The following is a 26,185-nucleotide window of genomic DNA, read 5'->3' as shown; positions in this document are numbered from 1 at the left end:
TCTTGTCAACAGCAAATCTTAAGTCCATGAAGTTTCCTCCTGCTCTTAAAATTAACATTGCAGAGCACTGTATTTTCTGATCTCCCATTGAGATCTCTATGAGGAAAATGTGATTGTTCCCAGCAAGAGAAACCACGTAATCTTGTAGCTATGATACCTTTTAATGGCTGACAAAAATACATGATATAATAATAGCGAGCTTCCGAACCAACGCAGGGTTCTTCTTCAGGCTTATGGATTGGATCTGAAGAGGCATGGATATTTATACACACTTATAACATACATACTTATGACAAGGCACAGATATGGATGTGATTGGTGCGCACTTAAAAGGAATTCTGCAACAGCAAACAAACTTTTTTTGTCTAGGCACTGATAGCGGAGTGAAAGTTTTATAGTCCCTAAATTACTGTTGGGGGGGGGGGGAAGGTCAGCAGGCTAGAAATGCTACAAGAGGTACAGGGACGTTTTTAGCTAAACACTGATAAGGCAGTGAAAGTTTATGGTCCCTGAATTGCTGTTGATGGGGGTCTTATCTGTGCAATAAATGTCTCACACTTCCCATCTTAAAAGGACATTTATAAATCAGGGCTACCATCCCACCTCAATTGATGACCAAATCACCAGAGCCACCAGGATACCCAGGAATCAACTACTCCAATACAATGAGAAGGAAAGAAACAATCGTGTGCCTCTAGTAGTGACCTACAATCCACAACTAGAGGTACTAAGGAAAACCGCAAAGAAACTCCATCATACCCTGCACAAGGATGACCGTCTGAAAACCATATTCCCGGACCCTCCGCTTCTGTGTTACAGGCAACCTCCTAACTTGAGGAACTTTATAATTAGGAGTGCATTACCCTCTGACACACAAAAAGGAACTTATCCCTGTAATGTAAGGAGCTGTAAGACCTGCTCACATATACTGACTGCGGACAGGGTACGGATCCCCAACACACAGCAGGACTATAAGATCCCAGGGACATTTACATGTTCCTCGTCCAATGTTGTGTACCTGATTATGTGCAGTAAATGTCCTGTTGGGGGTCTTTATATTGGAGAAACAGGACAGAAACTGAAAGCAAAGATGAGATCTCATCGCCACACGATTAAACACAGAAAAAGAGAATTGCCTGTGGCTGAGCACTTCTCTAACCGTGGACATGACATAGGAGATATGAGAGTTTTGATATTGAAGGGTGGTTTCAAGTCACAAAACCACAGAAGAATTTGGGAATATAAATTGATAACAACCTTTGACACACTGAATACTGGGTTAAATTATTCCCCTGGATTTATGCGTGAATGGCAAGTGTGAGACATTTATTGCACAGATAAGACCCCCATCAACAGTAATTCAGGGACCATAAACTTTCACTCCCTTATCAGTGTTTAGCTAAAAACGTCCCTGTACTTCTTGTAGCATTTCTAGCCTGCCGACCTTTCCCCCCCCAACAGTAATTTAGGGACCATAAAACTTTCACTCCGCTATCAGTGCCTAGACAAAAAAAGTTTGTTCGCTGTTGCAGAATTCCTTTTAAGTGCGAACCAATCACATCCATATCTGTGCCTTGTCATAAGTATGTATGTTATAAGTGTGTATAAATATCCATGCCTCTTCAGATCCAATCCATAAGCCTGAAGAAGAACCCTGCATTGGTTCGGAAGCTCGCTATTATTACATCATGTATTTTTGTTAGCCATTAAAAGGTATCATATCCACAAGATTATTTGGTTTCTCTTGCTGGGAACAATCACATTTTGCTCTACTGGCTAACCAGGTACCAGATCTTTGTTTTCATTATGAGGAAAATAAAATGGTGGAATGGAGGAAAGGTTATCACACTGTCTTGCACTGTGAAAAGACATGTTTTGCAGTATCTCGTTGTTTTGTAAGGGCAGGATTGGATGTAACCTTGACGTTGGTTAGGGTGACTGTCCTCTGGAAAATATTTGGGCAGTTTAAGGCATACTGACTGGGGACTCAACGAGGACTGGCTGGAGGAGTAGGTAGGGTTATTGCCAAAACACTGCAGTCTCTCTTTTCACCACTCAGAAAGCCTCTGGTCAATTCAGAAATACAGTTGACTGAATTCTTCCAGATTACAAAGGGTCTCCACATTGACAAGCTTATCCTTCCCATCAAAATTAGCTCTGCTGGAAAGCAGGGTTTCATGTGGTATCAGTCACCCAGTGACGAAAAACACCCAGAGCCCCCAGTCTTTAAAGAGCAGCATTGAATCCCAGTGCACCCAGAGCCCCCAGTCTACACAGAAGAGCATTGAATCTCAGTGCACCCAGAGACCCCGGTCTATACAGTACAGAATTGAATCCCAGTGCACCCAGAGCCCCAAGTCTACACAGAAGAGCATTGAATCCCAGTGCACCCAGAGACCCCGGTCTATACAGTACAGAATTGAATCCCAGTGCATCCAGAGACCCCAGTCTATACAGAAGGGCATTGAATCCTAGTGCACCCAAAACTCCCAGTCTATTCAGTAGAGCATTGTATCCCAGTGCAACCAGAGCCCCCGGGTCTATGCAGAAGAGCATTGAATCCCAGAGCACGCAGAGCCCCTAATCCATAAAGAAGATCACTGAATCCCAGCACACCCAATCTATACAGAGGAGCATTGAATCCCAGTGCATCCAGAGCCCCCGGTCTATACAGTACAGAATGGAATCACAGTGCATACAGGGCCCCAAGTCTATACAGAAAAACATTGAGTCCCAGTGCACCCAAAGCCCCCACTCTATACAGAAGAGCATTGAGTTCCAGTGCATCCAGAGCCACCAGTTTATATAGTAGAACACTGAATCCCAGTGCACCCAGCAGCCCCCAGTCTGAACAGAAGAGCACTGATTTCCATAGCACCCAGAGACCCTGGTCTATACAGTACAGCATTGAATCCCAGTGAATCCAGAGCCCCTAGTCCATATAGAAGAGCATTGAATCCCAGTGCACCCAGAACCTCCAGTCTATTCAGAACAGCATTGAATTCCAGTGCACCCAGAGCCCCCGGTCTATAAAGAAGAGCATTGAATACCAGTGCATCCAGAGTCACCCAGTCTATACAGAAGAGAATTGAATTCCAAAGCTCCCGGTCTATAAAAAAAAAGCATTGACTCTCAGTGCACCTAGAATCTCTACTCTGTACAGAAGCGCATTGAATCTCAGTGCACCCAAAGCCCCCACTCTATACAGAAGAACATTGAGTCCCAGTGCACCCAGAACTCCCAATCTATACAGAGAAGATCATTGAGTCCCAGTGCACCAAGTCTATACAGAAAATCATTGAATCCCAGTGCATGCAGCAGCCCCCAATCTGTACAGAACAGTACTGAATCTCAGTGCACCCATAGCACTGGGTCAATAAAGAAATGCACTGAATTGTGGTGCACCCAGAGCCCCCCAGTCTGTACAGAAGAGCATTGAATCCCAGGGCACCCAGAGCCCTCAGTCGACACAGAAGAGCTTTGAATCCCACTGCGCACAGTCTATACAAAAGACCATTAAGTCCCAGTGAACCTAAACAGCCCCCAGTCTATATGGAAGAGAATTGAAACCCAGTGCACCCAGAACCCCCACTCTATACAGAAGAGCATTGAATCCCAGTCTATACAGAAGAGAATTGAATTCTAGTGCACCCAGTCTATATAGAAAAGCATTGACTCCCAGTGCACCCAGAGCCCCAAGTCTATATAGAATAGCAATGAATCCCGGTGCCCTCCATCTATATAGAAGAGCAATGAATCCCAGTGCACCTTGATCCCCCAGTCTATACAGAAGAGCATTGAATCCCAGTGCCCCCCCCCCCCCAGTCTATATAGAAGATCACTGAATCTCGGTCCACCCAGTCTACACAGAAGAGCATTGAATCTTAGTGCACCCAGTCGATACAGAGCACTGAATCCCAGTGCACCCAGAACCTCTAGTATATACAGAAGATCAATGAATCCCAATGCATCCAGGGCCCCCAGTCTATACAGAAGATCATTGAATCCTAGTGCCCCCAGTCTATACAGAAGAGCTTTGAATCCCAGTGCACCCAGATCCCCCAGTCCATACAGGAGGACACTGAATCACAGTAAACCCAGAGTCTCCTGTCTATACAGAAGAGCATTGAATCACAAGCACCCAGAACCCCCAGTCTATACAGAAGAGCATTGAATCCCAGGGCACTCAGTCTATACAGAAGAGCACTGAATCCCAGTGCACCCAGAGCCCCCATTCTATACAGAAGAGCATTGAAACCCAGGGCCCCGAGTCTATATAGAATTGCATCACATTTGTAGGAGGAGAGGGCACCCCAGGTCGCCGGTCTATACTGCACTAAATCCCAATGTACCCGGTCTATACAGTGCATTGCATCCCTAGGAGGAGATGGTACCCAGACCCCCCCGCAGCACATCGCGGCTGTACTCACCTCCAACACACTGTGCAGCTGTCTACAAGCTCTGGCAAGAAGCTATGTACAACGCCAGCTTTTCAGCAGGCTGCATAACAGAGCTCCCTGCTGCATCTCAGAAGAGCCCAGGAAAGTAAGATGCTCTACTGGACTCCGTAGCGGCTCCTCCCACACAGGAGGCTGGTCACATGGGCGTGACATCATCGGGGGTCCTGTAGCTCCGTAGGATTTAGCATCTGCCCTGCTGAGACATCCAGCAGACGTTGCTGCGCTGGCCGCTCCCCTCCCAGCCGCCGTGGTACCGTCTGCTCCTGACACATTGGGATGCGGATCTGCAGCAGGTCGCAGTGACCGCCGACGGTCTGCAGAGACAGCTGGGAGCGCGGGGCAGCTGTGTGCAGTAAGGGCATCTCCATGACGCGCTGTGTCTCCGAGCAGCAGCAGTTTCTCTCTATGCCGCCGCTCCTGCTGCTGTGATTCTTGTCTCCTCAGTCACCAGTGTCCCCTTCTCCGATGTCCAGGATGCCAGACCCAAGCCTAGCGATGCTCTCCCCGCAGGAGGCGGCCAAGATCTACCACGCCAATTACATCCGCAACTCCCGGGCCATCGGGGTGCTGTGGGCGATCTTCACCATCTGCTTCGCCATCGTCAACATCGTGTGCTTCATCCAGCCCTACTGGATAGGGGACGGAGTGGACACCCCTCAGGCCGGCTATTTCGGACTCTTCCACTATTGTATCGGTAGCGGCTTCTCCAAAGAGCTCACATGCACCGGCAGCTTCACTGATTTCTCCACCATTCCCTCCGGAGCCTTCAAAGCCGCCTCCTTCTTCATCGGCCTGTCCATGACGCTCATCATCGCCTGCATCGTGTCCTTCGTGCTGTTCTTCTTCTGTAACACGGCCACCGTGTATAAGATCTGCGCCTGGATGCAGCTCTCCTCAGGTGAGCCTGGGTGTATGGCCGGTGAGAGGGCTGCCGGCCCTGCCTGCTCTCACTGACAGCTCCGAGTTCACCACTTGGCTCATCTGCCCCATAAATCTTAGGACAGTCGAGGTCTGTTTTCTGGTGGCTTTTTTCCCTCCCCCTTTTCTGGTCTAAAATGTGACAATTTTATTAAATGTTGCACAATGTTGATACATTTGTTGCAATGTTAAATATGTCTAGGGATGTGAACTGACGGTGAGAATTTGCGACCAATCATGCAACTTAAAAAAGTCACATTTCATGTCTTTAAGGGCTTGATCACATCTGCACTTCTGTTTTCCGTTTACCTGTTCCGCGTGAGGAGCGACTAAATGGAAAACAAAGGTTCCGTTTAAATTCCCTTCAGTTCAGCTCTGTTTGTCTCCAATTTTAAGAGTTTTCCAGATGAAAACTATTGATGACCTGAGGATAGGTCATCAATAGTTAATCGCCAGGAACACCGTTGTTTGGGATCCCCAGCGATGAGCTGATCTCTTAGCCCGCTGTCAGTGCAATGGGCCGGACGTGCATCATAGTGGGTGGCAGTGGAAGTGCCCTAGTTGGGTTCACTTTCATTGAAATCAATAGGAGCTGAAGCTGGATATTACACTTCCAGCACTTTTTGCCTTTGACACCGGGGATGGGCATGGAATTGTAATAGCCACTTCAGCTCCCATTGATTTCAGTGGGAATGAAGCCAGCTAGCACATTTACGTTGCTGTCCCCTATGACGTATGCCCGGCCTGCAGCAATCAGATCATCACCCAGGATCCCGAGCAGCAGGTTCCCAGCGATTAACTAGTGATGACTTATCCTGGGGAGAAGTTATCAATAGTTTTGCCTGGAAAACTCCTTTAAACAAATAATAAAATAATAGAAATCAAACAGAAAAGACCCTTTTTTGTATTATAGTCAATGGGTGATGGAACTGAATGAAAAGTTTTCCATTTGGTCCCATTTTTGATGTCTGTTTATTAAACTGATCTATTTTTAAATGAAAAATGCAGAGAGTTAGAACGACAAAATAATATAAAATAGATTTAAATGCAAGCAAACACAAACAAACTGATAGAAACTGCTTTTTTTCCAAACTGATCTATGGAAAAGAGAAAAAAAAAAAAACATTTATGATTTCCTTTTGAATTCCGTTTTGGTATTCGTTCCAACCTTATAAAAAAAATAACCATTCAAAACAGAAATCAAGCCACTGATGTGAATGATCCCTCAATCCTGGCCAGGAAAGAAGCATGCCCCCTTTTGAAAAGTGGATTTAGAGGCTAACATCTGTTTTCTTTGTTGTAAATCAACAGTAAGTAAGGGAGCATTCACACCTGCGTTAGGCTTTCAATGACAATTCCATTTCTCTATTCCATTTTTGGAGCAGAAAAACTGAATTGAATTAAAATAAGTGTGTCATTTTCTTTAGGAAACAAAAACCCATAACATAAGGCTTTCCGTTTACTTAGGTTCTGTTAGGTTTCCGTTCTCTTTTTAATGGAAAAATAGTGCTGCAGATTGCGTGGTCTTTTTCCATTGAAAAAAGAAAACCTGATGGAATCAACGTTTTTTTTCGAAACTCATTGAAATCAATGGGGAAAACGGAAAAGTTTTTCAGTTTTCCGTTTTTCTGCTCCAAACATGGAACAGAGAAATGGAATTGTGACTGAAAGCCTAACACAGGTGTGAATGGGCCCTTTATCTTAATTCATTTTCACCAAAAACAAGGTGCAACCTACTCCAGAATTCTGGGACAACACCAGTATTAAATGTGCCCCAATACTTTTAATAAGGTAGAAATATTAGGGCAGCATGGTTACATCTCAAGGGCGCATTCAGACGACCGTATATCAGCCGGGTATTCACGCCGGCCGATATACGGCGTCTCTCTCTGCAGGGGGAGGAGGCTGGAAGAGCCAGGAGCAGTGCTCTGAGCTCCCGCCCCCTCTCTGCCTCCTCTCCGCCCCTCTGCACTATTTTCAATGAGAGGTGGGATGGGGGTGGAGCTAATTAACACCACTTGCCCCCCCCCCGTCCCGCCTCCTCTCATTGCAAATAGTGCAGATGGGCGGAGAGAGGGTGGACAAGAGGCAGAGAGGGGGCGGGAGCTCAAAGCGCTGCTCCCGACTCTTCCAGCCTCCTCCCCCTGTAGAGAGAGACGCCGTATATCGGCCGGCGTGAATACCCGGCCGATATACGGTCGTCTGAATGCGCCCTAAAACCTATTTAGACTACCAGAATGTCAAGTCACTTTGAACCCCAAGTTTTTTTTCTCCCTCCATTATAGGCAACCTGCCATTAAGCCTTGTGCCTAAAAGCTAATGTACTCAGAGTCTGCATTGCCTTTGGCAACCAATTAGATCACTCCTTTTATTTTCTATACAGAAAAATGGAAAAAAATCTGATTGGCTGCTGTTCACGATATGGTCTTTCTGTCAGCATAATTATTCACACATCCTGGGTATTGGGATTTATGTAGTAACACTGGAAAACCTAGCTAAAAGAAATACTAAGCACTTTCTGTGATTTTATATCAATATGGTGCTCAAAGTTTGTATTGTTAACTTGAAGATTTAGCTCCTTATTATTGATATCAGGTGTATAACTGCTCAGGGTAGTGTGTACAGGTCCTTGTAGGCTGCTAAAAAGAGTTGTGTACCAACCTCCTGGCGTCCTCTGCATGCATAAATTACCCCTTTCTTTTGCTAAACTTTTTGCTAAAGGATAATTTTGGGTAAAGTAAGAATTGGACACATTGTAGTCCTTTATTCCCTCGGAGATACGTAGAATCAGGTGTCTGGCAACTACTTATCCTTCCTTTACCCCTTATGATTGCTCATTTACAGGATTTCTTCTAGTTAGTAGTACAGGTAGGTGCTCCATTTAGAGGTCTGAACAAAGATGGAAGTTACAACTTCTACACTATGCTGCTGGCTATGTCTTAAAAGTGATTTAGGCAACAGGGAGTTGGAAGTCCCTTTGTAACTGACCCATTTGCTCTTCCTATAAAATCTCCCTCTCCAGATTGGAAAAAAAACAAGGGTTATATGGCGCAACCTACAGGCGTAATAACATTATTTCCAAAACGTCTCTATTTATCTATTGAACCAGCATGCTTTAAAAGTTTCAAAAATAACCAGCTCACATTATTACTGTGTTATTACGCCTGTAGGTTGCACCATATACTCACATTTTTTTTCCCAATCTGGAGTATGTGGTTTAAACGTTGACCTAGTTAGGCATAACGGGACCTGAGGTTAGCTGCACCTACTACACATAGGGACCCTCTGCCTTCACTTCTATAAGAATGTCTAGTTTACTACCCTCTAAAAAGAGGGGATCATTTCTCGTTTCCATTTTTTTTTAACTAGGGTCGCTCTTTGCACATAAAAGCTCCCTGAACACATTGGGGCATATTTACTTTAAACCAGGGTTTCATACACCTGTTTAAGTAAACATAGTGTTAGAGTAAATTTGTACCATATGTATTAAAGGCTTTTTCCAAGACTTAACTTTTGATGAACTATCCTCAGGATAGGTCATTAATACTTGACCAATGGTGTTCTGTAGCTTAGAATTCCTGCTGTTGAGCTGTTTGCCAGTCCTGCTGTTAGTGCAGACAGAGCCAGAAACTGATAGCTCCGTCCATGTTTCAGTGGCCCTGGTTGGTAATGCAGGCACAGCTCCCTGCATTACCAACTCGGGCCACGGCAGTGCTGACAGAACTGTCTGCTTCCTGTTCTTTTCGCACTGATCACCGTGCTGATCAATTATAGATGACCTATCCTGAGAATAGCAGAATTAGGGCTCCTGTCCATGGACTGATTTGCATTACGGAGTACGGAGCAGAATTCCACCTCTGGACTCTGCAGCAAATCCAGCCCCATAGCATGCAATGTTAAGACGTGATTTCCTGCCCACGAGAAGAAACCGTAGCATGCCGCGGTTTTGTGCGGGCTACGCACTGACAGCTTCCATTGAAGTCAATGGAAGCCGTCCATCACGCAGCCATTCTGCAATCATCATTGCAGAATGGCCGCAGGAGCCGCGTCCTCTGTACTGCGCATACGTGCCGGAGCACAGGCCTGCACATCCACAGCACAGAGAAAAGACGCCGGATAGGTATGCTGGGGTCACCGGCTGGGCATCGGGAATCCTGCATGCGGGGTCCGACCCGCCTGTGGACAGGAGCCCTTAAGCGTTCACCAGCAGCACACATCTATAAACCAACCAAGGCGAAGCAGTTTTGGTGCAGAGCCACAGTGGAATCTGAATCGCAATTCCTTATCCGTATCCAAAAGTATAAATATATCCTGAGAATAGGTCATCAATAGTTAAAGGGGTTCTGACATAAAAAAAAAATTGTACTCACCTTGCCTGGCCAGGACCGATCGCCAGGCATGTCCCCTCCAGCCGGCATCTTTTTCTATGGCTTGTAGAAGCAGAGCAGGAGCGGTCAAAATGACCGCTTCCTGGTCTGCTCCGTCCGTCAGCCACTTCCGAGGTGAACGGACGGGCCGCCCACAGCAAGCATGTCACAAGCAGTGCTTGCTGTGGGCGGCCCGTCCGTCCTGGCTGAACTCCGAGATTCTGCGCGTGCGGAGTGGAGACGTGGCCCGTCCTGACTCCTGTCAGAGGGCACCTCTCCACTGCGCATGCGCGCGATCCCGGAGCAGCGCGGCTCGTGGAGGAAGAAGAGGAAGAGCAACGCCTGCTGGGAGATGACCCCCCCCCCCCGATGTCAACAACAGGAGACAAGGTAAGTATCATGTTTTTATGCTTTAACAGCCATTAAATCGTGGGTTCCCTGTGTCCATTAGGCAGACCAGGGAACAATGGCTGCTAAAGCATAAAAACATTATTCATGTCAGAACCCCTTTAAGACCTGCAAAAACTCTTTAAGAGGCAGACATCTTTTAATACACTTGCCACAACTTTAGGGCATTCGTGCACCAAATATGAAAGCTACGCCAGCTACAAGTAGGTTTTAGTTATAATTTACACCAGTTTCTTAAATTATGGTAGAGGTGATGATTAGAGATGAGCGAGCGTACTCGGCCACGCCCCTTTTTTCACCCGAGTACCGCGATTTTCGAGTACTTCCGTACTCGGGCGAAAAGATTCGGGGGGCGCCGTGGGTGAGTGGGGGGTTGCAGCGGGGAGTGGGGGGGAGAGGGAGAGAGAGAGGGCTTCCCCCTGTTCCCCGCTGCTAACCCCCACGCCGCCACCCCACCCCCCGGCGCCCCCCGAATATTTTCACCCGAGTACTGAAGTACTCGAAAATAGCGGTACTCGATCGAGTAATTACTCGTAACGAGTACGTTCCCTCATCTCTAGTGATGATCCGTGTGTGGTCATGCCCCTAACATTTAGCCCCACTCACTTAAAACATTTTGTGGGCGCTAGAGTCAATGCTGAAAAAGTCATAATTTGGGCGCGTATGCCAATATTGACTTTTTGATGCAAGCCATATAATTATGCTTCAGTATGCTGTAAGTGGAATATGCAATGTGTATCACTGGCAACTTGGAAAGCTTGTTACTATACAAATAATAGCAGTAAACTGTCTCTAGTGGAGACAAAGGGGAAAAGTCCCAGATTCTCTAACTTTGTGACTACACACTGTAAATAGTTGTGGGACAATAAACTTCGTCCACTTACTACCTGTGTACGTGGTATAAAGACAGAAGAAAAGCTTAACCCCTTTGCGCTACTAGAAACCTATAGGTGGAATGTATGCTGGAGTAAGATAGAGATCACTTCCTTCACTGGGGGGAACTGGACTTGACTATTTCTCCATTCCAAGTTTGCTTTAAGAGATGTGAAGACAGCTGTGTTTCTTCCTTTGCTTCTTTATTGGTGAATATCCAAGTCACAGCCAGTAATAAAATAGTAGTACATGTAAACGACAACGCATTTAGATTCCTATTACTGCTTGTCTTGATCAAAGGGTATGTGAACCCCGAAATGCATTGTCGTTTACATGTACTACTATTTAATTACTGGCTGTGACTTGGATATTCACCAATAAAGAAGCAAAGGAAGAAACACCGCTGTCTTCACATCTCTTAAAGCAAACTTGGAATGGGGGGAAATGGTTAAGTCCAGATCCCCCCAGTGAAGTAAGTGATCTCTGTCTTACTCCAGCATACATTCCATCTATAGGTGTCTAGTAGCGCAAAGGGGCTAAGCTTTTTTCCTGTCTTTATAATGTTCACCACCGAGGCTTGTTTACCCCGGATTCCTTTCCCCTGCTGCTCACCTGACTTGATTAGGATTCTACACCTGAAGTGGACCCTATGGTATGGAGTTTTGTCTGCTGACGGACTCCATACCAGACAAGTAAGTCCACCCCTTTCTGGATTTCCCCTTTTTATTTATATCATCACCGTTTCTCCATCTCTGGAGCACAGATACATCACCTTGTTGCATTTTACCTGTGTACATAGGGAGTTGTCAGAAGGTGTAAAGGCGCCTTTTATATTATGTAGCTTTCCTGCATATACAGGCCAACGACACAGTTGCATGCTGATACACTACATGTAGCACAGGGGTGTCAAACTCATTTTCACTGAGGGCCACACCAGCCTTATGGTTGCCTTCAAAGGGCTGATTCTAATTGTATGACTGTATAGTAATAGTAAACCCCATAGTGGCCCGAGTGGTGATAGGGTCCCCCATAGTGGCCCCAGTAGTTATAAGGTCCCCATAGTGACCCCAGTGGTAATAGGGTCACCCATAGTGACCCCAGTAGTAAGTAACCCCCATAGTGGTCCAGTAATAATAGTGAGCCCCATAGTGGTCCCAGTAGTAAGTGACCCCCATAATGGCCTCAGTAGTCATAGTTCTCCTATAGTGGCCCCAGTAGAAATAGTAACTCCCATAATGGCCTCAGAAGTCATAGTTGTCCCATAGTGGCCCCAGTAGTAATAGGTTACCCCATAGTGGCCCCAATAATAATAGGGTACCCCATAGTGGCCCCAATAATAATAGGGTACCCCATAGTGGCCCCAGTAGTAATAGTGATCTCCGTAGTGGCCCAAGTAGTAATAGGGTCCCCCGTACTGGCCTCAGTAGTAATAGTGGCCCCAGTAGTAATAGTGATCCCTATGGTTGGTCCAGTAGCAATTGTGTCCCCTATATTGGCCACAGTAGTAAAAAGTGAACCCCATTGTAGTCCAAGTAATAACAGTGCCCCCCCTATTAGTGTCTGGCTGGCCAGCATCCCAACAGGCATTCCACTCACTCAGGCTATAGCTCCGTTCTGACGGCGACAGTTGCTCCTGAGCCAGGGACCACGGACCTCTCACCTCAGCATCCGTGCTGCATACAGGACGGTGCACGCAAACACCAGAGTTAAGAAGTCAGTGGTCACAGACTCTGCACTGCTGTCGCACGACCTCTGCTGCAGGCTGGATGAGTGGGTTGCCTGTTAGGTAGCTGTACAGCCGACAGCATTTTCCTGTATTTTAAACTGGAAGATAATATGGTGCCTTATATCTTCTGGCAGTTTGGAAGGAAAAATGAATTCTTATTCTATATACTCGCAAATATAAAAACACAAATGCGTTGCATATAAAATCTCCAAATTGGAAGACGTGGCATGTGAGTACATGCCGCCCAGAGTTTCACCTATTCACAGCTTCTTCCCAGACGGATGACTTGTTATCAATGTTCCTGTTACTTGTGCACTAAATTAAGCATAGTGTAAAGTGTTCTGTAAGCATTCTGATGACAACTTGGCATATCTAGAATGCAATGAATTTCTTAGTAATGACATTGTTCCCAGGGATGCCTTTCTCAGTGTAGTTTCCCCAACACAGTTATTACGAATTGAAATGTTGATGCTATATACATTACCCTGGATTTATTTTAATTATATTCTTTTTTGTTTCTATTTTATGTACAGAGCTTGGGATACAAGTAGGGTGGAACACGACCAAGTATATCAGAAAAAGAACTATAGAAATACAGTGTTCCCTCATTTTCCAATATTGAAACAACCCTCCGATCCTGGGATAAAATTTGTCCCAGGAATGGAGGCAGGGAGTAAGATTACCTGGTGCCCTACTGTATGGCAGGTATTGGCATGGATCCTCTCATTCCTGGGGCCCTCTGTCGTATTCCAAGATAGCCATGCAACGTATTAGACTATCTGATGCACAGAGAATCCTGGCAGTCTCAGACCCTACACACTGCTCTGAACATCAATGCCAGCGGGGGAAAATGGTTAAGTCCAGATCCCCCCCCCCCCCCCCCCCCCCCCAGTGAAGTAAGTGATCTCTATTTTACTCCAGCATACATTCCATCTATAGGTGTCTAGTAGCGCATCAGCAGTGCTGGCCAATCAGAAAGTAGCAAGTGTCTGACTACTGATGAACAGTGCATTGGTAGTCGGAGGAGTGCTGTTGCCATCTTGTAAGACTGCAGAGGGGCTCCAGAAAGAGGCAAACCTGTGGCAGAATGGCAATAGACGAGGGAACAAGATACTATCACTCCCCATCCCGCTAGTCCTGGGACAAATTTTTTCTCTGCAACAGAAGAGTTGCTTTAACTTGTTCCATGATGTTAACATAGTGTGTAATGCTGAAAATAAGACATATATCCATCTAGTTCAGCCTATTATTCTGTAATGTTGATCCAGAGGAAGACAAAAAAAAACCCCAATGCGGTAGAAGCCAATTTTCCTCATTTTTAGGGAAACCATTCCTTCCTAACTCCAAATATAGTAATTGGAGTAACTGCCTGGATCACCAACCCTTCTGAAATAATCAGTGACTATCACATGTAATTTTATTACACTCAAGGAAGGCATCTAGGCCCCTCTTAAATTCTTTTAGTGAGTTCACCATCACCAAGTCCTCAGATTATGAGTTCCATGGTATCACTGCTCATACAGTAAAGAACCCCCTTCTATGTTGGTGTTAAAATCTTTTTTCCATATGAAAAGGATTCACTTCACACCCCTATTGAATTCTTTTAGTGAGTTCGCCATCACCACATCCTCATGGCTTATTCACAAGAGCAATATTCATGCGTCAGTTTTGTGCAATGTGCACAAACATCGAATCCATTTGAGGAAAAAATTAGCGGCACGTTCTGTTTTTGGGCATTCTCTCTGAACACCTTGCCCATTACTTTCAATGGCACCTTAAAATACATTGCATGTGATGCTTCCCCACTGAAGTCACGTGCCCGAGGAACGCAATTTTACAGAAGCAATTACATTTTTAATCAATCAAGTGCTTTGCATCGTTGTGAAAATCGCACGTTGGTAAGTGCAATATCGGGTTGGGTTTTTCGGCCTGATATTTTGTTTGTCTGTGTGAATTTGGCCTCAGGCAGAGAGTTCTATAGTCTCACTGCTCTTACAGTAAAGAACCCCCTTCTATGTTGGTGTAGAAATGTTCTTTCCTCTAGATGTAGAGTGATCTACATATTGTCCCCTGATATATTATACATAGTTAACAGGTCACCCCTCAGCCACCTTTTTTCTAAACCAAGTAACCACAATTTTGATAATGTCTCTTGGTATTGTAGTCTGTCCATCCCATTCATTACCTTAGTTACCTGCCTTTGTACCCGCTCAAGCTCTGATATGTCCTTCTTGAGTACCGGTGCCCAAAACTGCACACAATATTCCATGTGTGGTCTGACCAGTGACTTGTAAAGAGGAAGACCAATGTTCTTCTTATGTGCCCCTAGACCTCTTTGATAGCTATTGTAATGGGAAAACATTTTAACGGGAGTCCATAACTATATGAAAAAAATAGTAATTGGTTCTAAACCCCCAAAATAAAAACAAATGCAGATTAAAGACAAATAAGCAAATAAAAAGGTTATTTGGGAACATACTTTTTTTTTCAAAAGCTTGCTCACCCTGTTGTAGTAAAATAATAAAATATATACTTGCTTTCCCCTGTTCACCTCCGCTACTGTTTCACCAATACTATCCCCTGTGAACTTCACTTCTGGGAGGGGAGTGATGATGGCACAACACTAGGTCACATGAGCACACATCTGTTCACTGGCTGAAGGGAGGCTGGGATTGGCTGCAGCAGTCACATGGCTACTGTGTTGGAGGTGTCTATGCACCCTGAAATGAAAACCAGCAGGGTTCATGTGCCAGTGAAATGGCAGTGGTGGGGGAGCAGGAAAGGTGAGTATGTGTTCTTTCAAAATACTAACGGCCAAGTAATGAGTGACTGTGTAAGGTACATGTGATGATGTCACTGTCATGTGATCAGTCATCAAGGCTCTGAGCTCCACCCCTGATCACATAACTGTGACATCATCACATGTCCTAAAACATGCAGAGCCGTGCTATATTATATAAGTAAGTGGCACATTGTGCCACCAGAAATACTGGTGCTAGTTATTTTACTACAGCAGGCTGGGCAAGTTTTTGAAAACAAGTATGTCCCCAGATAACGCGTCCTTACATTAAAATCAGAAAAACCTGCTGGAAGCTATAAATCCTTTTTTGTGTAGAGGATGGGAGCTTCTGCAAGGTTCTGCATAGTGTCCCAGAAAGTTAAAATGAAGTCCTCCTCATCTGGCGTTTAAAAGGAACTGCATGTTCTACCTGAGGTGTAGAGCAGTCCAGTACAAGTAGAAGGTATATAGAGCAGTACAGTACATCTAGTACAGGTCAAAAAACAGTACAGTACATCTAGCTGAAGTCGATAGCAGGACCTGGAATGTAGTAAGGTTATGTTAACATCTGCATTGGGGGTTTTGGCACGGAATGCTGGAGGACATAATGGAACTTGGACAGACCCCATTATGATCAAAGGGGTCTGTAGGGTACTGTTCATTTCATCATAATATGGATCTGGCATTCTGTTTAAAAGCTGAAATCCAAACGCTTGTGTGAACAGGACCTAAAGGAGTGATGTCCTCTTCTGCACTTCTTCTAAACCAGAACGTGAGCAGTGCAGCAACCAAGAGTCCTAGCAGTCACTGGGTCTTCCTCAATTAGTGTTGTGAAGACCCTGATCCTAGTGTTGTTTTCAATGTACCTATAGTTTGCAGGTACCCAAACACATATCCAATGGAATTAAATTAAAGAGACTGTCGCCATCATTTTGCATTTCTCTGAGAGCAGCACAAGGTAGTGACAGACATTGATTACAGGGATATGTCTGCTTGATGGATCTGTGCAATCGTTTTTATCAGTAGCAGCACATGCATAGTGGACTACTTTAAGTAGTCCTGGATATTCTTGAGCTGCAGGCTAGCTCCACCCACCCTGTCCTCCAGCCAGTGATTGACAGCTATCTGCTTTTTACTGTGCAAAGAGATGGAGAGCTGCCAATCATTGGGTGGAGGGCAGGGTGGGTGAGGCAGCTCATGAATATTCAGGACTAGTTCTGTGTCTGGCTGGTAGTAATACAATACAAGTTTCTCCAAAGTTACTGCAGTTGGTGTGTCTGGCACTATCTTATGGTGCTCTCAATAAGGACTGCAAAAAACTTGATAACAGGGTCTCTTTAACCCCTTGAGTGGCGGGTTTCCTACCACCCTGTCGTGCCCACCAGGGCAGGTTTTTTTAAAAAGGTCTAATCATTGAATTTCAACTAGTTTTGCAGTTGCGTCTCAAGAGCCATAACTTTTTCATTTTTCCATTGACATGGCCATATAAGGGCTTGTTTTTTGCGGGACAAGTTGTGATTTTTTAAACAAGGGGGAGGAAAAAAAGAAATGGGGAAAAAAGAAAAAAGGGGCCATGTCATTAAGGGGTTAAATAATGTATTAACTTCCTTCTCTGGGTCATTACGACGCACATGGATACCACATGTGTGATTGTATTTTTGATTTTTTACAAAGTAAAGAGAGACAAGTGTTTTTTTTATTTTTTTAATAATTTTTTTACTTTTTTTTTTTTTAATTTTTTAAAAATTTTTTATTTTTTTTTGTCCCTTTAGGGGACTTCCACAGGGACCCATCAGGACCCCTGATCACATTCCAGGGGTCCGATGGTGACAGCCCTTTACATGCTGCAGTGACAGCCCTTTACATGCTGCAGTCACATAGACTGCAGCATGTAAAGGGTTAACACAGCAGAGATCGGAGGTTTTCTCTGATCTCTGCTGTAAGAGCTAGTACCTAGCTGTCCTCTGACAGCTAACAACCAGCTCTCCCTGCCACAGAGACCATCGGCTTGCTTCTGACAAGCCGATGGTCTCTATGGCAACCTGTAAACAAAGCAGGACATTGCCGACATGTCGGCAATATCTTCTGCTGGTTTTTCAAAGCCCTTGCACTGCTCTGTGTGGGTCTGTGCAGGCAGAGCACACTGTCACAGCTTGTGGCATTGTGCTCTGCAGCTCCCATAGTGATACATAGCCCGGAAATCTTCCGGGGTATATCACTATGGGCAGTGGAGCTCGTCACGGAACTTTTCCGGGCGTGCCACTCAAGGGGTTAAGGGCTCAGTCACATGGGCGTTTGTAAGGGGCGTTTTTCTGCACGTCAAAAAATTCGCACTAGATAGAACCAATGCTTTTCAATAGCACCGGTCACATGTGCGAATTTTACATGCTGTCATTCAATAGCTGAGAGCTGCCTCTGATTGGTTACAGTGCTCAGCGAATCAGAGGCAGCCCATTCAGCAGGCGGGGATTTAAAATCCTCGTCTGCTGAATTCTCCTAAGAGTAGTGCAGGAAAAGAGCCGGCTGGACGCGGCTGAGCCCCGGCAGCTGCAGAGAGGTGAGTATAGTTTTTTTTTTTTTTTAGGATGGTTTTCAGGGAAGGGCTTCTATTTTAATCTCTTCGCCGAAAATCACCGCAGCGCTGTCCGGCAGCCCGTTGCTTTCAATGGCTGTATTGCCAGCTCCATTGAATTCAATAGGAGAACAACGTTCTCCTCTGCCACAGCTGTGACAGCTGTGGCAGAGGATTTCTTCATCTCAGTGGTCCCATTTTCACTAGACACTGTGACAATGCTGTGACTGTGTCTAGTGACAATGGGACTCTCTGCAGAGATGAAGAAATCCTCTGCCACAGCTATCACAGCTGTGGCAGGGAGAGCGATGTTCTCTGTATGTCAATGGGGCCGCCGCAGCTGCAGCCGGCCCCATTGACCATAGGTTAAACAGGGCAGCACTCTCTTTGAGCAGATAAACGCTGCTAGCAGCGTTTTTTCCACCATGACGCCCGCTTTAGTCACGCGAATTTTTGAACACATAACTGATGTGTTCAAAAATTCGTTCGTCAAAACACCCGTGTGACTGAGGCCTAACTGCAGTGTCCTGATGCTTTGGTATCAGCTATTCAGAGCAACACATATTTGGATGTTAATAGTATTTCTATGCAGTGAAGGCTACAGAATGTTGTAGAAAACTATAAAGCCTGCTGAAGGGAGATCAATGGGAGTTTGATTTTGTCATGACAATTTTAGCCAAATTAGCAAATTGTGTATATTGTAATTCCCTACTATATGAGCTTGTCTACCACTAAACTAGAGATGGCCTACAAAATGTAACATGAATCCTAAGGCCACTCCCACACATGCGATAATCATGTACAACACTCCCATTGATTGCAATGGGACCTTGCAGACCTGCGCTCAAATGCTGGAAAATGCCTCAATTTTCGAGTGCTGTCTGCACTATTTTGGTGCGTTTCTACACTTTTAAAGCACCTCATCACCCATCACAATGATGGGGTGCATTAATAAGCGCTGTGACATTCGAAAAAGGCGGTAAAAATCACAATGTGAGAGTGGCCTAAACATTTATGTGGAGTTTGACTATTTTTTATTGTGTCTCCAAGGAGGTTCCACCCCATGAAACAGCATTCAAAGATTCAGAATATTTCAAATTGATAATATTTGCTTTATTTTTAAGGGAATCTTTCGGGTACTTTGAGCCCTGTAAGCTAAGCTAAGTAGTTGATACATTTAGTCTGGGTATGTACATTTTATACCATGTTTCCCCGAAAATAAGACACTGTTTATATTAATTTTTGCCTCAAAAGAGGTAGTGTCTTATTTTCAGGGGGGGGGGGGGGGGGGAATCTAATAATACTTACTTAGCACCCGGCATTCGGATCCCTGGTGCTGGGCTGCAGCGCTGCTGCAGGCTTCTGGGTCCTCCTTCACGCCAACAGAGCAGTTCTTCCTGCAGTTCTCGATTGGTTAATCGAGCACCACATCAGCCAATGAGAGCTGGCGCTCGATTAACTAATCACAGCCATTCATTGAATAGCTGTAATTGGTTAATCCAGCGCCGTCTTTCATTGGTTAATCAAGCGCCGCGTCGGCCAAGCAGAACATTAGCTTGCTTATTGTATTGTATTCAAGCCCCGCTACCAGGAAGAACTGCTCTGTCGGCGTGAAGGAGGACATGGAAGCCTGCAGCAGCATCATTTTTACATGAAGCCTAGCTAGGCCTTATGTTAGGGGAAGGACTTATATTTCAAACTATCTTTTGCTCGATATACGACAGTGGCTTCCATAGATTCCTATGGGAGCTGGGGAAAAAAGGGAGGGGGAGGCATTTTAGCACCTACCAACACTGCGAAAAGCTTACAGGTACCTATATATAGGCACTGGAAGGCATCCTGAGGATTTTTGCAGAGCGAGGGTTTTTCGGTGTGCGACATATTTTTTCACTAGAAACGTTGCTGCTGGTGATGTGAAAGGGCGAGAAACCGCTGGCCGTGATAGCGGAAAAACGTCCGTTCATGCAATTGTACGGCGCGGCCGAGCGAACACAACAGATGCATACCCTTGTGTGAAAGAGCCCTTATCCTGTGGCTCTGGGAATACCGCTTAATTTATCTAACTATTCTCAAAATCATTGATTTTTGCGTTGGGTGGGGTTAACGCTTTAAGTTAATTTATGATTAAACTGATCAGCATGTTAAAGAAGCAAGACATCTGTTACAAGGGAACCATCAGTCTACATGACAAGCTTGAACATTTGAGAGCTATTCGTTTGTAATAGTTTTCTCTTGGCCTTCATCACTGTGAACAGATTGGAGTCATTCAGAATGTGGCTCCCAGTTCCTGTATGCTCTTTATTAGTGGGCTGTATTTTACATTTTACACAGATATTTTTGACAGAGATGATATGGAAAACATTAAAGTTGGTTTTCCCAACAGGTCTTGTACAATTTTTGTGGCAGTCTTTCATGCAGTTTTCGTATTTTGCATTTTTCTTTTCCAAGGAGAAGCCTATGCAAAAAGGCCAGAAAAAAAAACCCAAATCGCTAGCTCACTGCGATTACAAAAAAAAAACACTGACTCAAAAAATGAACACAGTAAAACCACAAAAAGAACGTATGGTTTGCAGTGATGGTCTTCAGATTTCCCTATTAAACTATAACTAACATCTGCCTGCATTGTTATTTGCAGCAAAAAACGCCATGTGTGGAAGTCCCATTCACGAGACAATATTTTGCATCCGTATTTTGAAACCATAACCAGGAGTGGAACCTGCACATGGAAGAGGTGCAGATATATACTTTTTTTCGCTCTACTCATGATAGTATTCACCATGGTTTTTCACTGCGTTATTGATTCAAAACACTAAAAAAAGATAATTTGGTGTCCTTTTTCTAAGAAGCTAATTCAGTGGTGACAACTGATATGGCAGCACTTCCTGTTGTCCCTTTTGCAAACATAGTCCCCACAGAAAACCAGCAGGATCCCTTTTAGGCCGGCTGCAACCCAGCAAGTCAGATGCCGCATGCAGAATCCTGCTGTGACCCCGGCTGGCGACCCCACATACCTGCATTATCTGTAATGCGAATCACTGCAGAAGCTCGCTGACTGTCATGCACACTACAGATTTTTTTTAAATATATGTATTTCCTGTGCCTTCAGTAGGCGTTGACACAGGTACCCATTAATTTCAATGGAGACTGTCTGCACGTGGTCCACAGCAAAATAGAGCATGCTATGGGGTTTTTTTTCTCCCTGCTTGTGGAATACGCAATTTGTATTCGCGAGTGTGAAAGAAAAATGAAAAGTGCATACCTTTTAATGCATGCGATTTCCTGTGGATCCCCCGTGTGGACGGCGATCGTGGATTCCGCAATAGGAATCCGGTCATGTGAAGCTGGCCTTGGTAAAGACATTTCCTGTCTCCAGTAGTCCCATAGAGTTGAATAAAGCAACCGTGGACAGATATGACCATCACATCTTCCAAAGGGGCTTTGGGGGTTACGCCTCCACTATTCTCATTATCATTAGGGGTCCCAGCAGTCAGCCCTTCACCTCTCAGACACTTAACTCCCATCCTGTGGATAGAGGATAAGTTTTAAACTTTGAAAACCTTTTTTTATTTATCTATTGCAAAAATATTTGATTTACCAGCTTTTACATTTTGGATAAAAACATTTTTTTAAATAGTGACTAAAAGTAATTCATAACCTCTAATTTCTGTCAGTTGCACAATGTTCATTTGAAAGCCGTTGTCAGAGAGTTTAAGAAATTAAGTACTCCTCCATTAATTCCCTGGTCCCCGCCAGTCTTTATTTTTCTGGATCAATGATATACCATGCATTCATCTGGCCACAACTAATAATAGTGGCTTACAGATCTCTGGGTGTAGTGGGCACAACGCAATTATTCTTCTGGAATATCATGTTTAAGCGACCCTCTGTGTGCGGAGAAACAAAGATGGCTGAATCGTGGCACTGGTTAATCAAAGCAGGTGTAGTGTCTTTTACACAGTGTGCAGGTATTAAGCCTCATGTCCACGGGGAAAATCAGGCCGCTACGGATTCTCCATGGAGAATCCGTAGCGGGTCCCTCCTGCCCCGCAGACATGAGCGCTGAAATGGAGAATTAATAAGAATTAACTTACCCGCAGCGGACCGGGCACCTCTTCTCTTTTTCACGGCCAGATCTTCTTTCTTCGGCCGGCGGATGTACTCGGCACGTCGGCGACATGCCGCGCACATGCGCCGGGCACATCCGCCGGGCCGAAGCAAGAAGATCCAGCCGTGAGGAAGAGAAGAGGTGCCCGGTCCGCTGCGGGTAAGTTATTCTTATTTTAGGTCGGCTAGGTAGGCTTCAATAGAAGCCTGCAGGAGCCGTCCCCGCGGGAGACCCGCACGAAAATGGAGCACATCACTTTTTTTTCATGCTTCATTTTTTTTTAATTCCCTTTTATTGACCATCCGCGGGTATTTATCTACCCGCGGGTGGTCAATGCATCCCTATGGGGTGCGGATCCGCGGGCGGGAGAAGAGTTAAAATCAGCTGCGGATTTTAATTCTTCTTTTGCCCGTGGACATGAGGCCTAAGTGTTTCTTGACGCCACCGGAAACTAGGGGTTTGACAGGGGGAGCGCCCCTGTCACACCCCTAGCTGACGATTGGGTCAAGATCTCAAGGCCAAACAAAGTGCTGTTATTTGTCCCTGTGCTGCACCGCACTTAGCTGGCTGTCCCCTGAGCCGGGTGTTTTTGGCTCTCTGCTGTACTGCCGTGTACCCCTGCCTCTGTGTCCTCCGTGCTGAGCAGCACCTTGTACAAAACATATGGTGCCGAAGAGAGGGGGGCGCCGGAGGGAAGGGGGTCACCAACGACGACAGCAAGCCGCTTTACCTCGCTCTGCAGTCCCTGAGGTCAACTCTGCTCTGCGCTGTAATACAGAGAGGGGGTTCCGCAGGCAGGAAAGGCCATTCCCGATGTGCCAGTGCGCGGCTGCAGCGTTGGGCCCTGCATGGCAACCAACACATGTCACTGCAATCTCCGGTGAGGCAAGGCATGTGTCTGCGCCCGGCGGCTTTCATTCTCTGTCCGAGGCTGCTGTGGCCTCCGTGCTGCAGCACCGGCAGGGAAGCGGCTTCACTGTGCTGTGCTGTCCCTGCTGATGCTCCCTCCTGTGCGGTGAATGTGCCAGCAGGCCGGGAAGTAGCAGTATGATTGTGCTAGAACGCGTTTGGAGCAGCCGCCGGGTAAATACCTTTAAGCTGCGGAAGGCAGCCTGTAATTTTTGCTTTTCCTTACAATCTTTAGTCAGCTGCCAGGACCTACATTCCATGCAGCTCGGCAGCCAATCACGTACAGGGGGTGTAACTCCCCTATCAAACTTGACTCCACCAGTACTTCCTGGTGGCGTCAAGATACACTAATACCCAGTGTGCATTAGGTAGTCAGAGAAGTGGTTCAGCCATGTTTGTTTCTCCAGGCCTGGAGGGTCACTTTAAGTTCCATTGTTTGCATTTCTCCCTTCCTCATCCCTCTTCAATCATGTTACATTACACAATAGTCATGCAGCATGAATGAAGTGCTTTTTTAAAGAGACTACATTACCTTTTTTATTAATTAAAACCAGATAGGCCCCCTGTCCACGACCGTGAATTTGCGGTAAATCGCCGGCGAATAACGCAGGCTGAAGCGATTGCGAATCTCCGCTCACGAGTGCGATTCTCCGCTCGCAGCGGGCAATTCGCAGCATGCTACAAATTTCCGCGATTCTCCACGGTCAGCCTATCTATCAGATTAGGCTGACCAGCGGAGATTCGTGTGCGGCTCTTGCTCTCGGACGGCGGCTTCCACGGTGATTTGCCGCGGGACTTCGCAACGCCCGTGGACAGGGGGCCATAGAGAAACATTTTTCTTATTTGTTTTTATATTTTCTGATTTGTAGAATGTTTTAATTCTTTTTTTATTAAAATGCGGTCTGCCATCTTGCCTGAGCTGCTTTAAAGCATTTAGTGGCATGCTTTACAGCAGCCTCATGAGCCATTCATACAATGGGCTGGAAGGGACCCATTGATACGCTCTGTGACCTTTGCAGAGGTCATGTTGCAGGGAGAGGGAGTATACATAGTCACAGCTTATACCCCTTGTGAATGATGGATCTTGTGTTATCTACATTTAGGTGTTACTTTTCAGTGTAATCTTGCCTGTGATGGTAAAATCAATGCTGCAATTTTTTCTTTCTAGAACTTAATATATGTGACAGCTTTGGTTTTGTTTGCATTTTTTTTCATAATGTAGACTATAACTAAAAATAACCTTTTTTTTGTTTAAAGAATTTTAGGTATTTTTGTTTAACACAAAAATGGGATTTATGTAATAAGACATTGTCTAATGACATCTTCCCATTTAAGGAACTTTGGTTTCTGTAGCCCACTTTCCCCAGGCAGAGATTTATTTATCTATTAGAGAGAATAGCTTTTCTTCCTTCTCAGATAGTGTCCAAATAGGACCACAGTGAGAATCTGTGAGCAAGGAGCTCGTATTGCTATATTACAGCTTGTATAGGGTTAGACAGGGGCAATTAAGTGAACTGGCCCTTCCACAGGCTGAGAAAAGCAGTTTCAGGCATGCAGACATAATAAGCCTCAGAAAAACACAAAAAGCTAAATAGATTTGGTAGTAAAATAGTATCAGGTATGGTCACTAAAGGGCTCTCTAACGGTCTTTCTTCAGAGAAAGGGTGCGACAACTACGAGGCACTTGACACACTTTTGTAAAAAGCTGTTGAGCCAGGACTGCGGATCAGCCTAAGGGTTCATGTCCACGGGCAAAATAAGAATTAAAATCCGCAGCGGATTTTAACTCTTCTCCCGCGCGCGGATCCGCACCCCATAGGGATGCATTGACCACCCGCGGGGTAGATAAATACCCGCGGATGGTCAATAAAAGGGATTTTAAAAAAAATGGAGCATGAAAAAATCTGGACCATGCTCCATTTTCGTGCGGGTCTCCCGCGGGGACGGCTCCCGCGGGCTTCTATTGAAGCCTATGGAAGCCGTCCGGATCCGCGGGAGACCTAAAATAGGAATTTAAAAGAATTTACCCATCCGGAGCGGACCGGGAAGGTCTTCTCTTCCTCACGGCTGCATCTTTCTTGCTTCGGCTCGGCGGATGTGCCCGGTGCATGCGCGCGGCACGTCGGCGACGTGCCGCAGCCGTGACGAATTCATCCGCCGGCCAAAAAAGAAGATCCGGCCGTGAGGAAGAGAAGACTTTCCCCGCCCGCTACGGATGGGTAAATTCTTTTAAATTCCTATTTTCAGCGCTCATGTCCGCGGGGCAGGAGGGACCCGCTGCAGATTCTCCATGTAGAATCCGTAGCAGGCCTGATTTTCCCCGTGGACATGAGGCCTAAGGGTCATTTTAGACAAACTGATTTGAACGAGTGAATGAGGTCATCGCTAGATCATTCGCTCTCGTGCAGCCTGTTTAGACAGGCAGATACATCGTTGGTTCGTTCAAACGATAATAGATCAGTCTTTCACATTAACTGTATAAGGCCAGGTTCATACGGGCGTATGATTACTGCATATTACTTGTGCACAGTATGCCTGTGTGATGTGCAATAACTCGCAGGCAATCATTAGATTGCCTTACGCAGTTCCACTCACATTACCATGTCGGAATTGTCTAATCTGTGAATGTAAAAAACAATGCAGCATGTTTTATTTTGCCACGTATATACACATGATAGAGCTCATTTTTCTCTGGGTGTGTATATACGCGCGCCCATGGCGAAGCAGCATGGCAAATATAAACAAAAAAACCCCAGGTGGACTGTGCATGACCGTGTGCTTGAGATACGCTGCCATATGCAGCCGTAAGCTGTGCTACTGCCGGCTCCACAGCCTACACGATTGAGAAGGACTGAATGATCAGTATTTAAACCAAACAATATATCAACGAGCCAACTGCGATTCTTATGCCTGCATAAAATGAACGAGGAATGAAAAATGAACAATTATCTTTCGCCATTCAGCCATTGGCTCGCATCTAGACCAAATGATATTGTTCACTTTTGCTCGTTTGACCAATCTATCTGTCTAAAAGCACTTTAAATTGGAGCAGGAAGATCCTGGGGGTT

At 45.5% G+C, this 26,185-nt stretch overlaps 1 protein-coding gene across 2 annotated transcripts in view; it reads left to right on the top strand.

Moving 5' to 3' along the window:
* Positions 1-4,649: 4,649 nt before the first annotated feature.
* Positions 4,650-26,185, top strand: part of LHFPL3 (LHFPL tetraspan subfamily member 3) — an 81,278-nt gene continuing 59,742 nt past the window's right edge. For both annotated transcript variants that reach the window (XM_066591973.1, XM_066591972.1), the window contains exon 1: positions 4,650-5,358. In XM_066591973.1, the coding sequence (XP_066448070.1) occupies positions 4,926-5,358 (433 nt within the window). In that variant the 5' untranslated portion in view covers positions 4,650-4,925. The remainder of the gene's footprint in view (positions 5,359-26,185) is intronic.

The sequence above is a fragment of the Eleutherodactylus coqui genome, chromosome 2 (genome assembly GCF_035609145.1).
Source record: "Eleutherodactylus coqui strain aEleCoq1 chromosome 2, aEleCoq1.hap1, whole genome shotgun sequence".
Lineage (NCBI taxonomy): Eukaryota > Metazoa > Chordata > Amphibia > Anura > Eleutherodactylidae > Eleutherodactylus > Eleutherodactylus coqui.
This window is presented reverse-complemented; position numbering and strand designations above follow the sequence as displayed.